This window comes from Petaurus breviceps, unplaced genomic scaffold (genome assembly GCF_028583685.1).
Source record: "Petaurus breviceps papuanus isolate PSGF00001 unplaced genomic scaffold, PetGlider_PUasm1.0 126, whole genome shotgun sequence".
Lineage (NCBI taxonomy): Eukaryota > Metazoa > Chordata > Mammalia > Diprotodontia > Petauridae > Petaurus > Petaurus breviceps.
The window spans coordinates 8,894,325-8,909,582 of NW_027185655.1; the positions used below are offsets into that span (position 1 = coordinate 8,894,325).

The 15,258-nt window shown below is 40.5% G+C and overlaps 1 protein-coding gene across 6 annotated transcripts in view; it reads left to right on the forward strand.

The window, feature by feature from the left end:
* Window positions 1–15,258, forward strand: part of SEPTIN11 (septin 11) — a 126,692-nt gene that overhangs the window by 92,290 nt on the left and 19,144 nt on the right. For all 6 annotated transcript variants that reach the window (XM_069092694.1, XM_069092703.1, XM_069092711.1 and 3 more), the window contains exons 4-5: window positions 9,830–10,016; window positions 14,006–14,167. In XM_069092694.1, coding sequence (XP_068948795.1) covers window positions 9,830–10,016; window positions 14,006–14,167 — 349 coding nt within the window. The remainder of the gene's footprint in view (window positions 1–9,829; window positions 10,017–14,005; window positions 14,168–15,258) is intronic.

Here is a 15,258-nt window from a genome sequence, read left to right on the forward strand (position 1 = left end):
TTATTTTTTTAGTGGGAACTGCAGTCTGGGTCTATGATGAAGCTAAACAATGAGTGAATAGTGAAACCTAAACTCAGGACTGTATGTGTTGGATTGGGATTTACCTTTTTGATATTTGTAAAGAAAAAGTTTGTGGAGCAAATTATTTCATGAGTTGAACTCCTTGAGCCAAGGACTTGGCACAGGGCCTGGCACACTGTAAGTGCTTAATGATTGCTGCCTGATTTCCCATAGAATCACCACTGCTGCCTTCTTGTCTCTAGGACACATTATAAGCTCCACTGTTTGGATCCCAGCCAAGCTGGTGATGAATCTCTCCATCCTGACTGGTGACGGAGAGCAGATGTTCCCAGGATCCATCCTGAAGCTTTTCCCTTGTAGTACAGAGCTCAGCTCTTCAGGGTCACCTGCACACAGGGAGGTGACAGCTGCAGCAGGATTTTCTCTGATGTCATCATTAACAATCTGAATGCTAGTAAGCAAAAAAGAGTCTTTAAAAATATATGTGGAGCTAGTCATGATTAACCTACTTTCTGAAAAGTAAACTATTTTAAGGATAGGAGCACTTATTTATATGGAAATGTGAGTTGTGCATCTCACCTTAATTTTCCCTCCTCCCTAAAGCAGGTTCTTGGAAGAATTTCTTTTTAGAATCACATTCTTATCAGTTATCTCATTAGAGAAGATGTGACAATCAAGCAATGAAACCTGACTTTTAAGAAACCAGAATTAACTTTTGAGTTCAGATCAGTGTTTTTAGCGACTTTGCATGCCTCACCAAGTCACCATGTGACTTTGTCTTCTTATTAGGAAACCAGGTTAAGAATCAAAACAAAACTCAGCTGTTCTGTATTATAGGAAATGAAGCATTTAGTCTAAAGTTGATTGGCATAATGACTTTGGGTATAAAAGTCTCTTTGAAATAAAAGTTAAAGGCTAACGCTGTATAACTTTGGACAACCTCCAGCCGTTATGTAAAATCCTGGAATCAAACTATTAGGTCTGGAAGGAATCTTAGATATGATCAAGTCTAGTCTTTTTATTTGAAAGATGAAGAGTGGGGCAGCCAGGTAGCACAGCGAGTAAGAGCACCGGCTCCAGTGTCGGGATGACCTGGAGATCGAATCCCGGGCTCAGACATCCAGCACCACACCCAGAAATAACTGGTCGTGTAACCTTACGTAACCCCAATTGCTTTAAAAAAAAAAAAAGATGAAGAGTGAGGTCAGGTACTTGTCAGCCAATATCACACAACTGGTAGGCATTAGGGCCAGGAATATGACCCATCTCTTCTGACTTTTTGTTGTATATTTTCTTGGAATTAGGTGATCTCTAAGACCTCTTCTGGCTTTAAATTGTATGTGTCTACAATGGTAATGGACTATACTTTTAAGCCACTCCTTTTATCCAGGAACATTCATTGAGTATCTTAAATGACTGTATGAGCTCCCTCTAAGGCAGGTTTTCTTACATAGCTACTGTATGAGCTGTCACTTTTAAGTATAGAAAAGCCAAAAGGAAGTAGGGCGGTTTCAAGTTCTCCTGAAAAGAAAGGGGACACCATTCAGTATTAACTGGGTCTCTTCATTCACTTCAAATGACACTCAAGAAAAAAGTGCTTGACTAATTGGATTCATACTGAACATTTATCATTCATAGTAGTGACTGGAAGATGAGATACCTTTGGATGTATGTGGCTGGCCAGCTGTGGAGTGTAGGAGATGGACAGGAAGCAGCCCCCACACAGGATGTTCTACTCTTGTCAGCCACAAACATCTAACAAAGTTCTTTGAAAAAGAAAAAGTCACTGTATGAGAAATGCTTCACAAACCTCTGAAAGCTATTTTAATGTCTGTTAGGGTGTTTGTTTTTACTTCTTCATTCACAAAGGGAGTAAAAGCTTCACTTCCATCTTTGATAGTTTAGGATAAAGGGTTCTTATTCCAATTCCAAGACTGGAATTCCTCCTCCTATAACAGGCTGCCTCAAGAGCTGCTGAATTCTCCGATTAAAGGTATGGACCATGTTGACATTCATGCTGTCTGTTGGGTCCAGCATTGTTGATTCTGGCCTCTTTCCTAAGTCATTCCAGGAGTATAAGCAACTTCCTGGCCTTAGGGAGCTAGATTAACTCTTTCAAGGTCACTAGGATGGATCATTCCATATATATTTCAGCTCTTAAACTGTGACTGTGCATTCCCACACAATCATTTTTATCAATAGAGTCTTGTATGCCAAGTGAAAAATTAGTGCGAGGATTTCTTCATTTTCAGAAGACTGCACACAGATCAAGCCATTTTTGTTTTGGTTGCTGTTGCTTAAAAGTCTTCTGAACCTCCTCCCCTTTCCCCTCCCAAATATACCGCAGCCTTCACAATTGGGTTAATAAGGAATTGTTCTGCTAAATACCATTTCTTTATTATCTGCAGAGCCAAGGGCACTTCAAGAGCTTTTTTTTTTCCTTTATATTTAAAAAATTATGTCTTTTGCTTTTATGTTTCATTCATTTTCGAATATGCGCTTGTGTCCCATCCCCAGGAGTCCCACTCTTTTTTTTTTTAATAAGAGCTTTTCAATAAGCACTATGAAGTTCTGTGTTAACAGGAGAACTTGCCAGTTAATAATAAGAACTGTTTTATGTGGGACCGGAATTGACCAGGTGTGCATATTTTTATTATAGTGAGACTGAACTCTGCTCATCAGTGATAGGCATTCCGTACTAGACCCAATGGAAAGAAGACTCACATATAGTTGACTGCAGGCCACAAATAGTGTTGTGACTACTAAAGTCTAGGATGATCACTCCTAGACACTAGGGGTTGGGGTACATGCCCCTCTCCCTTATCTACTCAGGGGTCCCTCTGCTCTGGAACCACACGCATGATCCTGACTGAGCTCAGCGTTGAGGGGACTTGTCTTCCTAGAAGGTCAGCCTTCTTTTCAGATATCCCTTACCTCCTTGACTCCCCAACCCAGCACCTTGGGGGAAATTGCTCAAAGCTTACGTTTTGGCTCATATCTCGGGTCTCTTTCAAAGGTGGGGAATAGAAAGGTACATATTGTATAATGTAAATCAGGATGGGGCAGGTATTTCTTCTTTACATACAAAAGATGGATTAAACACCTTGGCTTTACTTTTACTTCTTGTTGGCAATTATCTCAAGATTGGCATTTGGTCACCTGGGTCACACAGAAGAAGCAGCCCAAAACCCAGACTCAGGCTCACTCAGCTCACATGACAAGATATGTGCTTTAGCTGCCATACACAACCATTTTTGTTGGGGCAGAAGTGTGCTCCATCCCAGGCTATGAGCACAAGGAAGAAGAAAGCCCCCAGAGTAGAGTAACTCCCTTTGTAAGGGTCTGCTGAGTAGATCCTTAAGGATAAGCTCTTCTCAGTGACCCAGTATAGGGGGATTGCCTCACCATTTCAAGATCCCAAGTCCACTCAGTTGCTATGTCATGCCAGATCTAAGCATCTGGGGATTTCAACATCACCAAAGTATCCCAGGTACTAGGTCGCATGGTTGGCTGGAATCAGTAAGGGCAGTTTGGCACAGTGGTCACTGGATTGGAAAAGATCAGTTTATGTCCCAATCCTAAAGATGGGCAATGCAAAGATTGTTCAAATTACCAAACAGTTGCACTCATCTCACATGCCAGCAAAGTTATTCTTAAGATTCTACAAGCTAAGCTTCAGGAATATGTGAACCGAGAACTGCCAGAAGAACAGGCTGGTTCTATAGGCCTGTTCTATACCCAAAGTTACAAAATAAAAGGGAAAACAATGTATAGGGGAGAGGAGCAGATTGTTGCTTGGTCTGGCAAAATCATTTTGCTGTCTCCCAAGTAAATACAAATTTGTCTCTCTCTTCCATTCAATGGGTTGTTTTCTTTTCCCAGCCATATTGCTAAGAAGTAACTGCGAAAAACTTTCACAGGAGCATAGATCTATGGTTGGAAGGAAGCTTAGAACAACCTCTTCACTTTACATGAGAAGATGAAGTACAGATCTGGGTCAAGGGATGTAGCCACACTGACACAGGCAGTAGATAGCAGGGCCCTCAGTTCCACCCAAGTCTTGTGCCCCCAAACACAGCACGCCTTCCATGTCCCCTTCCTATAAACAGGAGAGGAGACTTTAGCAGAGTTTGTCTCTGAAGTAGAATGTAATCTGGAATTGTTTCAGTACCATAGCCCTAGTAATGAAATGCTACCCAAGGGAAATTCAGCTCCTCATCTGAAAGCTTTCTCCCATGACTGGTGAGCTGGTCAGAGCAGATGACCACATTCCTGGCTCAAGAAATATTTAAGAGAATATCTGACTCACTGGGATCAAATAATGCATTGTTTCTAAGGAGATCCATAACAGGAAGTGTGATCGTAGCCCAGATATCAAATATTTCTCAATTTAGTTTTTTATACTTAAATTTTTTTGACAGATTCTATAATCTCCTTCTCTACACCTCAAATAGCTTTTTTCTCATTGACAACCAACCCAAATTCTCGGGATATTCTAACAAATAGTATTTTGGAGTTTTGTTGTTCAGTCACTTAGTTGTGTCCAACTCATCATGACCCCATGGACAGAACTAAGAAGATAAAAGATATGATGTCTGAAGATTCTAACCTCAGGTTAGAAGGTATTCATTATGCCACTGGGGAAGAGGGAGAACAATTGCAAGTAGTTACAGTACTAATGAAATGGCAGGGCCAAAACTGAAAGGAAGCTCAGCTGTAGGTGCATCTGAGAAAGTTACATGCAAAAATGGGCATGATAAGAGACAAAAAAAATGGTAGGGACTTAATAAAAGCAGAAGAGATTAAGAAGACATGGCAAGAGTACCCAGAAGGACTATACAAGAAACATCTGAGTATCAGCGATAACCATGACATCTTGGAGAATGAAGTCAAGTGAGCCTCGGGAAGCATTGCTAACAATAAGGCTAGTGTGGGTGATAGAATTCCAGCTAAACTATTTAAAACTCTAAAACTTAATGCTGTTTAAATGCTGCACTCAATATGGCAGCAAATTTGGAAAACACTACAGTGGTCACTGGATTGGAAAAGATCAGCTTATGTCCCAATCCTAAAGAAGGGCAATGCAAAGATTGTTCAAATTACCAAACAGTTGCACTCATCTCACATGCCAGCAAAGTTATTCTTAAGATTCTACAAGCTAAGCTTCAGCAATATGTGAACCGAGAACTGCCAGAACAGGAGGCTGGTTTTTGAAGAGGCAGAGGAACTAGAGACCAAATTGCCAACATTTGCTGCATTATGCAGAAAGCAAGGGAGTTTTAGAAGAGCATCCGCTTCTGCTTTAGTGACTACACTAAAGTCTTTGTGTGGATCACAGAAAAATGTGGCAAGTCTTCAAAGAGATGGTCGTCTTATCTGTCGTATGTAGGCCAAGAAGCAACAGTAAAAACTGAACATGGAATAACCGATTGGTTTAAGATTGGAGAAGGAGTATAAGGCTGTATATTGTCATTTTATTTAACTTATATGCAGATGTTATATTTTTTTTTTAAAGCAATTGGGGTTAAGTAACTTGCTCAAGGTTACACAGCCAGTTATTTCTGGGTGTGGTGCTGAGTGTCTGAGCCCGGATTTGATCCAGGTCATCCCGACACTGGAGCCGGTGCTCTTACTCGCTGAGCCACCTGGCCGCCCCCGATGTTATATTTTTACATTATGCAAAATGCCAGGCTAGAGAACTCAAAAGCTGGAGTTAAGGTTGCTGGGAGAGATAACAACAATTTCAGATATGCAGGATGAGGATGAGATAGATATAGTGTCATGGAAGCAATGAGCATGAACTTGGACAGAATTCAAGAGATACTGGAGGAGAGAAGGGCCTGGCATGCTACAGGCCGTGGGTTCACAAAGAGCTGGACACAACTGAACAATATTTAAAGATACTGTGCAGCCCTGAGTAGTGTGTCAGTTGTGGGGAAACAGACCAATTAGGTTTTTTGTTTTAGTATATTTTTTTCAGTGAATAAAACTCTCAGTAATAATTCTTTAAAGTTTTCAAGATGCTTTGCAAACGTCTCATTTGGTCCTCACAACAACTCTGGGAGGTAGGAGCTATTAGCATTCTCATTTTTATAGATGAGGAAAATGAGTCTGAGAGCAGTTAAATGACTATCCAGACTCACACAGCTATCCTGTCTGAGACAGGATTTGAACTCAGCCCTTTCTGACTCTCTAGTACCACACTTTATGTACTGTGCTACCTAGCATCTCCCTATTGGGGAGAAACAACCCAAAGTCTGGTGACATGGGTAAAGTTTTTTTGTTGTTATTGTTTTTGCTTTTTTGGAGGGGGAAGGCAGGGTTATTGGGGTTAAGTGACTTGCCCAAGGTTACACAGCTAGTAAGTGTTAAGTGTCTGTGGCCAAATTTGAACTCAGGTCCTCCTGACTCCAGGGCCCATGCTCTATTCACTGTGCCACCTAGCTGCCCCTTAGTTTTTTTTTTTTTAAGTTTGCTTTTACATTGTTGTGGTTTGTATAAATTCTTCTCCTGGTTCTACACACCTCATTTTGCATCAGTTCATACAAGTCTTTCCAAATAATTCTGAAACAATCCCTTTCAGTCTTTTTTATAGCACAGTGAGATTGTACTAATCCACATACCATAATTTCTTCTGCCATTTCCCAATTGGTGGGCACCCCCTTACTTTCCAGTTTTTTCTCACTATGAAAGAGCTTCTTTAAGTACTGATGAAGGTTTTAACTGTTCCAAGGTCCTACCTAATTTCTAGGGGAAGAAACCAAGGTAAAGTGAAATTACCTCTTTCTAAGAGGAGTTTTAAGAAGTTTTAAGACAGAGAAGATGGCAAGGATGTGATAGTGTCCAAAGTAGAGGGTGAGTGCCTGGATGATCAAGTAGGATATTTTGCAGACAACTTCTACATACTGCTTTATCTTATCTGTTTTAAGTGTCAGTTCTCCTTGGAAAGGAAGAAGGAGGTGGGGAAAAGTCACCTTTGATGGTTTGTGCCATTCCTGAAAACAATAAACCCAGTTTATTACTTCTTCTCGGGCTGGGATATAGGTGAGAAATGTAAATTCAGGAGAAAGAAGACATGCTTACACTTTAAAATGGAGGCAATTAATAGGGGGAGAGGATACAGAAATAGCTTTAGATTAAATGATTTGATTGAGGTTCCCTATCTGTCCTCTTTATTGTTATATATATGTTATATTTTATATGTTATATATGTATATATGTTATATATTATTGTTAATACAAAGAATTTTGAATGGGCCACATTTAACATAAGAAGGAGATTTTTTTTTGGCAGGAATAACCAGCAAAGATCAAAGTCTTTATTAAATTGCTTTCTTTATGACTGGTGATGCAGAGAACCAGGAATCAGACTGAAACTCTAGTAAGGGCTCGAGAAATCATGAAAGACTCCAGGGGACTGAGCCCTGGCAATGTGTGGCTCTTTAATAAAAGAAAAACATTCCAGTAGGTTCCTTGAAGTTTCCTGTATATGCAATAATGTATTTGAAAGCAACTGTCCCAAATCACCTTTTTTTTTATTATTAATTCTGGGAATTCATGATCCCCGTGCTCTTTGGACCAGAATCTTTGGGTGGGTATCGAGTATTACTGAGCCAGCTGCTGGAGGTGTAGCACTCTTTGAAAGAGTATGTTGAAGGACTGTGTGATCCATTAGACTTCACTGCACTGTGGAAGAGTTTGGTGTATCAGTGGAATGGTTTGTGCCATTCTCAAGAACAAGAACTTGGGCCTAGTTGCAGGTTAGAGTTATTACCCAGAATGCTAGAGCTGGAAAGTATCATCTGGTCCTTTCCTTCAAGATCACATAGTAATAAAATGGCAAGAGCCCAGACTCACACCAAGGTCTCTTCCTCAGGAAGATGCTCTTCTCGCAGTATGAAGCCATCCCTCTTGGATGAAATGGATCCTTTTGAAAGGTTTTGATATTTTCACTCTGACTTTAAGATTGGCAGGCTATGAGAATTTTGTCCTTTGTCACGGAATATTTTGCAGCACATATAGAAAAGGGAACAGGCTTATGCTGGTTGGCACCAAAGAGCAGAAGTAAGATTAGTGGGTGGACATTGCAAAGAAGTAGACTGGAACTTAATGTAACTAAGATTTTGACTCAATTAGAATGAATCATTTGTGTAAGGGACTGCCTTTGGGCCAGGAGGCAGAAAGGCCTGCGTCTAAATCCAGCTTCAGACACTAGTTATGTGGCCCAGGGAAAGTAACTTAACCTCTGCCTTAATTCACTCATCTGTAAAGTGGGGATGGATAATGACAGCACCCACCCCAAGGATTGTTGTAAAGCTAAAATAATATTTGAAAAGTGCTTTACAAACCTTAGTGTTACATGAAAGCTAGTTAACATCATTATTAGTGGGTTCTGTCTCTCTGGAAGTCTTTACAAGTTTAATGATGTCATTTTTACTTCACTCTCACTTACAATTGACCTCCCCCAGCACCTTAGAGGCCCTGCAGTGGAACCCTCTTTTGTAACAAAGCGTTAAGCTAAACAAATTAATGCCATTGGCCATATTTAACAACATATGGCTTATTCTGTCCCTGGCGGCCACCACCTCCCTAACCAGAAGTAGGAGGTTTGTGCTGCAGGACTTCTGGAAGCATCTGACTGACCACTTGTTGGGAGAATTGCTGATACTGGGGAGAGGGAATGTGGATGATTCCTGTTCAGCTGTGGCTTGCAAGAGCTGTGCTGAGGTCCCTTCCAACAATGACATTTTTTGATTCGGTGCAATTACTGAGACATCGTTTTGTTTATATGTGTAGTATGCATTGATCGAACCTGTGAATGGTAATAAATATTGAGATATAAATATGACATATTTATGAGACATAAAAATGACATCAAGCAGCATTTGGACTTGAGTTTGGTCGGGTTTTTTTTCCTCCTGGTTTATATCTATAGCTTCCTTCTACAGCACTCTGTCTTCGCTTAGAATCTATAGGGTCCCCCCCCCCCCCCCCCCCCATTGTTGATGCACACCAGATTTTGGCTCCATAGCACTTAGAATGTTTACTAATGTGACAGGGAATTAAGTGTTTAGGGAAACAGAGCTCCTCTCATTTGGCAAGCAAGTGCAAATAACCGCGGCTGCATTTGTTAAGGTGTTTTCTTGGGTGGTTATCCTTAAAAGAGTTTATGTACATTCCTACAGCCTTAACTGTAAGGACCACCTCTGGCCCTGGAGGGAATCTGGGCCATTCAATATTTGTAGTATTATTTCTGGTTGTTACACCATCGTCATAATTGTGGTTGTTATTTTTTGACAGTTTGTAGTATATGGCACTAACGCTCCCCAATGGATAGTAAAATGACAGCGGAGGACTTGGCATACATTACATGATGCTCAGGGAGGAGGGAAGGAACAAATTTTGCTTTTTCTTGGACTAATATTAAAGCCCATTTTCCTTCTCTGAACCTATATCAGATGATAGAGGTGGGGCTAGAGTGTGAAAGTGTAGTATGTGGCAAGGGAAGCCAGCCTCCCAGAAGTACCAAGGCAGTGTGGTGGGATTAGTTTAATTCTCTTCATCAGGCCAGATTTATTCAGGATTGGGTAAGAAAGCGTAAGGGCCCCAGAAAATAGGTACATTTGGCTTTCACATTCTTTCATGTAGTTGAGATAAAAAAAAGATAAGATTCTTATCAGGTGAGTAGCATAAAGATGGGTTCCAGTTAAAGTAAATAAGCTGGTTTGAAGTAAAAATATGGTTTTAAAGTTCTGTAGAAATGTAAGAATTTTGTATTATTATTATTATTGTTATTATTATGTTATAGCTATAAACCAATAGTAGAATATATTGATGCCCAATTTGAAGCTTACCTGCAAGAGGAATTGAAAATCAAACGTTCTCTGTTCAATTACCACGACACGCGGATCCACGCTTGCCTTTACTTCATCGCCCCCACTGGACATTCTCTGAAGTCCCTCGACCTCGTGACCATGAAGAAACTGGACAGCAAGGTACTCAGCAGGCACAAAGTTGCAGTCTTTCTAGGTCCCAAGATAGTTGTTCACAGCTGTGTCCTCAGGGCACTTTGGACACTTTATCTACAAGCAGCTGATTAGGGCTTTTAGGTGTCTAGGGAAAATTCCCTGGAAACTCCCTCCAAGTTTTATCATGCAATTTTTATTGTTGGGTTACCTTTTAAAGCCCAGCTTTGTAAAAGCATTGTTTTACTTGTATGGAGCCATCTGATTCTGTCTCTGATAAAGCTGAGGAGGAAGATATAAGGAATACATGGGGAAATTTGGGCAATTAGGAGAATTAAAATCAGATATTTGAAAGGAGCAGCAGGGTTTAAAAAAATTCTTTAAAGAGTTTGTGTGTGTGTATGTGTATATATTATATACATTTATATGTGTATCTGTGGGCATATACTTATATATGCCCACAGATACACATATATACATATGTTTGTGTGTGTGTTATGTTTGCATTAATTCAAGGTTTAGAGAAAACTAGATTTTCTTTTATGGTTTCCTATCTGATAAGATCATACACTATATTCACTCATTTGGGAGGCTGCATGGTATGCTACTACAGAAAGCCACCCTTTTATAATGCATGGTTTTCATGGATTGCTGTGACTGTAGCTGAAAAAAATTAACCACTTGCCTTATGAAGAGAGAATCATGACCAGGCCCATTCTTGAATCTGAAATCTCTTCCTTTTGGTAAGACCTGCCAGAATTTGTGATTTGTTGGGATGGTCTTAAAAAAAACCAGGGGCATTTCCTTGCTGGTGGAAAGAATACAGATCTGGACGCTGAGGGCCTGGGTTCTAATCTTGGTTCTACCACACCTCTGTGTGACCTAAAGCAAGACCCCTAAGTTTTCTGGGCATTCAGTTGCTCATCTTTGAAAACAAGGGGGATGGACCAGATGGCCTCTCAGATTCCCTTCAGGTCCAGATCCAGTGACTTTAGTGAAGACATTTGGGATACAACGGGAGAGTGATAACACTCTGATCAGCATGCCAAGATGGCGTCTTATCTGTGAGCTGACCCAGAAAAGGCCTGGATATCAAAATAGGGCTCCTCAGATTTCCCCAGTGCACTGAATCAAAGGATCTTCTGTTGGCCTGAAAGAATTAATGCAGCTCTTAACTCTTAGCAGAGTTTGACTCACCTTTAGTAAAATTTAAAACTGAAGCTCAGCTCCATTACCACATGGGCTCAAGCTGGTAGAACCCTAACTGTTTATTTCTTATAGCTTCATCTTGTGTGAGAGCTTGATATTAGAGCAAAGATCTCTATAGAGTAGGGACAGAGAGCTTATTACTCAAAGCACAGCCTACTTAATTCTCATCCACTCAACACAGGGACATCTGTAGACAGACACGTAGTCAGCACACCCCTGGCCATTTCCCCCAGGAGTATTGTTAAGCCAAAAGATGAATTTAATCACCCAGTGTGGCACAAAACAAGAGCAAAAACCTCGAAGTTTTTTTTCTGCCCCGGCTTCCCCTTCCAGTGCACAACTTTCCCATCCACCCAAAGCAGAGTTGAGAAGCGAGCATTCTGACTTCCAGGGACTGGCAGGTAGTAACCCTGGATTTGGATCCATCGAACCTTGGCTCAGACCCATAGGATCAGCTCAGCTCTGTGAATTGGGGAAGCCACTGAACCTCTTGGGGACTCAGTTTCTTTATGTATAAAGTGAAGGGGATGAACTAGATAATTATCCTTTTTCTTCAAACTTCTGCGTTGAGGGAAAAGGGAGGACTTTGATCTTAGATGAACTCTATTCCGGTAAAATTCAACAGCTCATTCACTCAACTCTCTTCACTTTTCTCTCTCACCATAAGGATTCTTATTCCTTTTTTACAAGTTTTTTTTTTCTTTTTTGAGGCAATCAGGGTTAAGTGACTTGCTCAGGGTCACACAGCTAATATGTATCTGAGGCTGGACTTGAACCCTGGTCTTCCTGACTCCAGGGCAGGTGCTCTGGCCACTGCACCCCCTAGAATATTCTTACTAAACAACATTCTGATTAGACAGTTCTTGCTGCAAAGTTGTGACTGCCGTCTTCCTCATCTTGCAACATGCCTGAGGAAGAGGGTGAATGATTAGTTTATGAACAGTTAAAGATGTTTTCATTATTGTTATTAATGTAGTGATAATTAATAATATGATATAAATAAAATAACACAATATGTTATCATAATGTAATGTAGTATATTGTTATGCTACTACGTTATAATGTCATAACACATACTTATATGTGTTAATATTAATGTTAACATTATTGTGTTAATGTAAGCTGATATTGACGTTTACTAGCATGCCTCCTCGTGCCATTGATCAGCAGCTTGCAAACAGTGCTCCTTCAGAGATCAGAGATCTTGACCTAGAAGGGTCCTTGGAGGAAGGCTGTCTACTCCACTGCCTTATTTTACAGATGAGGAAATGGATACTACCAAATGATCAAGTAACTTGCCTGAGGTGATACAAGTAATATATGCAAATTTAGGATTCAAATCCAGATCCACTCAGCTCCAATTCAGAATCCTTTCTACTGTGTCACACTGCCTCCCTAAGGATAGAAAGGGAATCCATTGAATAGAGCCAGCCACCCCTTTACCTTTCTGGTTCTCATTATGTTCCTATCATCTGACTGACTTTCCACTAGAATTGTTTAAAGATAAATTGCTAAATGTCAGTAACAGATCCCAGGTTGAGTCTCTTTTCCCCAACCAGTAGGTGAAAAGAAATGCACCATTCATTTTGGAAAGTGAATATTAGAAATCTATAGGTTTGTTAATAGCCATTGGGACAAATATACCATTTCAGTTTTAGAGCTTTATACAGCACTGGTAACAGACAAAAGTCTCTTCTGCACCTCTTGCCATGTATGTCTAATTTTGAATGATATTTTGTGAAATTCAAGAGAATTTTCTCTGTTTTGGACAGTGTAGATTGCCTTTTTTCTTTTTAATAAGTATTTGTTGATTTCTTTTGTTTTTACATCATTCTGACATCCAAATATATCCCTATCTCTTTCCTTCCCCAGACCTTTTAACAAATAATAAAAAAGAAAGGAGGAGGCAGTTAAAACAAATCAACATATAGACTGGATCTGATAGAATGTGTAGTGGTCTACACTCATAGTTCTTCACTCTTGTATTTTCTTCTCTCCGGAGCCTAGCTTGATTATTTTGATTGTACTTTTTAGTTTCTGAGGCATCTTATCATTTTTTTCCATTTACATCATTGGAGTCATTCTGTATGTTGCTTTGCCATTTCTGCTTTCCTCACTTCACATCAATTCATATAATTCTTCCCATGTCAAGAAAATGTTCAAGTTGCCAAAACTATTTTTATTCTGATGAACACTTGTTTGTTCTTTCTAGCATTTTTAGTCAATCAGAAAAGAGAACTGATTGCTTAGTCTCTAGTGTGTTTGTTTTTAGTCTCTTAAAAATACTGCTGTGCTGCTATAATTCTCCTTTCACACTGCAGAGATACCCAAGAACAGATGGCCATCGTTCCCTTTAGAAGGTGGGGCAGAGAGCTCAATTGCCAACACAGGTCTAAAGAATGGGTGGTTTCTTTCCTGTGTTACAGTTATTTGTCATTGACTGAATGACAGCACTTCCTCTCTAGCCTTTAGAAGAAAAAAAATGACTTGTGCTAGGGAGGAAATAGCAAGTCTTTCAAATGTATCAAACTGTAGTTCCCTGAAACCAGAGTAGCTTAACCCTTTTCTTGGAGGAAGGAGTGAAAGAGTTAAATCATAAGGAGAGTACAGGAAATAAAAGCTCAGATGTCTTATTAATTTGAATTTCAAGAGATATTTACTGCTATTTACTTGGCATTCACTTTCCCAGTTGGTTTTTGGGTTTGTTTTTTGGGGGGTGGGCCACTATTCATTCATTTGTTTGATCTATTGTTTCCATATTTCTTCTAAACCTGCTGCGGTCTAAAACAAACTTTTCTTTTAAATTGTAGGTGAACATCATCCCCATCATAGCAAAAGCAGACACCATTGCCAAAAATGAGCTGCACAAATTCAAGAGTAAAATCATGAGTGAACTCGTCAGTAATGGTGTTCAGATATACCAGTTCCCTACAGATGAAGAGACGGTGGCAGAGATTAATGCAACAATGAGTGTAAGTTGGCCTAAGACAATGAATGCTTATGCCAGTGAGTATCCTGAGAAGCAAAAAGTTTGGTATGGGTGGCTGGCAGACCACTCAAAGTCCAGTCAGAACTGATTTCTATACGCTATGCTGAAAAAACACCTGGACAAGCCACTTCACCCTTGGGCCTCAGTTTGCTCATGTGTGAAATGGGGGAGTTGGATAAACTGAGGTCCCTTCCATCTTGAATGTTTTATGATGTCTATAACTCATTAGGAAAAAATAAAAGGAAATGACCAAGCCCAACATTCTATAACTGGCCCTCTATGTGTCTGACGGCTCCTTCTCAGTCTCCTTTGCTGGATCTTCCTCCAGGTCACATCCACTCACTGTGGGCATACCCCAAGGCTCTGTCCGGTCCTTCCTCCATGCCATCTCCCTCAGCGGTCAGCTTCCATTGGGTCACCTACCATCTCTATAAATGATTCTTGGGTCACTCATCCAGCCCTGCTCTTTCTCCTGACCTTCAGTCTTACATCTTCAGCTGCTGCTTGTATCTCACTCTGGATATCCTACAGATTTCTTAAACATAACACATTTAGAACACATCTAGAACAGAACTCCTCATCTCCCCCCCTCCTTAACTTCCTTATCACTATTGAGGGTACCAGCAGCCTCCGAGTCACCCCGGCTGACCTGGACTCAGAAGCTGCACGGCATCCTTGACTCCTCACTTTCACTCACCACACATGTGCAGTCTGTTGTCGAGTCTTGTAGCTTCTCTCTTTCCAGCATCTCTTACATATCCCCTTCTCTCTCTCTTCATATACATACATACAAATACACATATTTGTGTTTCCTCACACAGCTGTCCCCCTGGTGCAAGCCCTCGTGTTCTCCTGCCCAAACTATTGCCGGACCTACTGGTTGCTCTCCCTGCCACAAACCTCTCCCCATTCCAGCCCCAATCCCCCGCACTTTATTAGTAACTCTTTATAATTCCACCCCCCATTCAGTTGCCAGTGATCTTCCTAAGGCATAGGTCTAACTATGGTACAAACATCACCTCCCCTATTCAATCAACTGAATGACTCCTTTTTAATTCTAGAATCAATTATAAA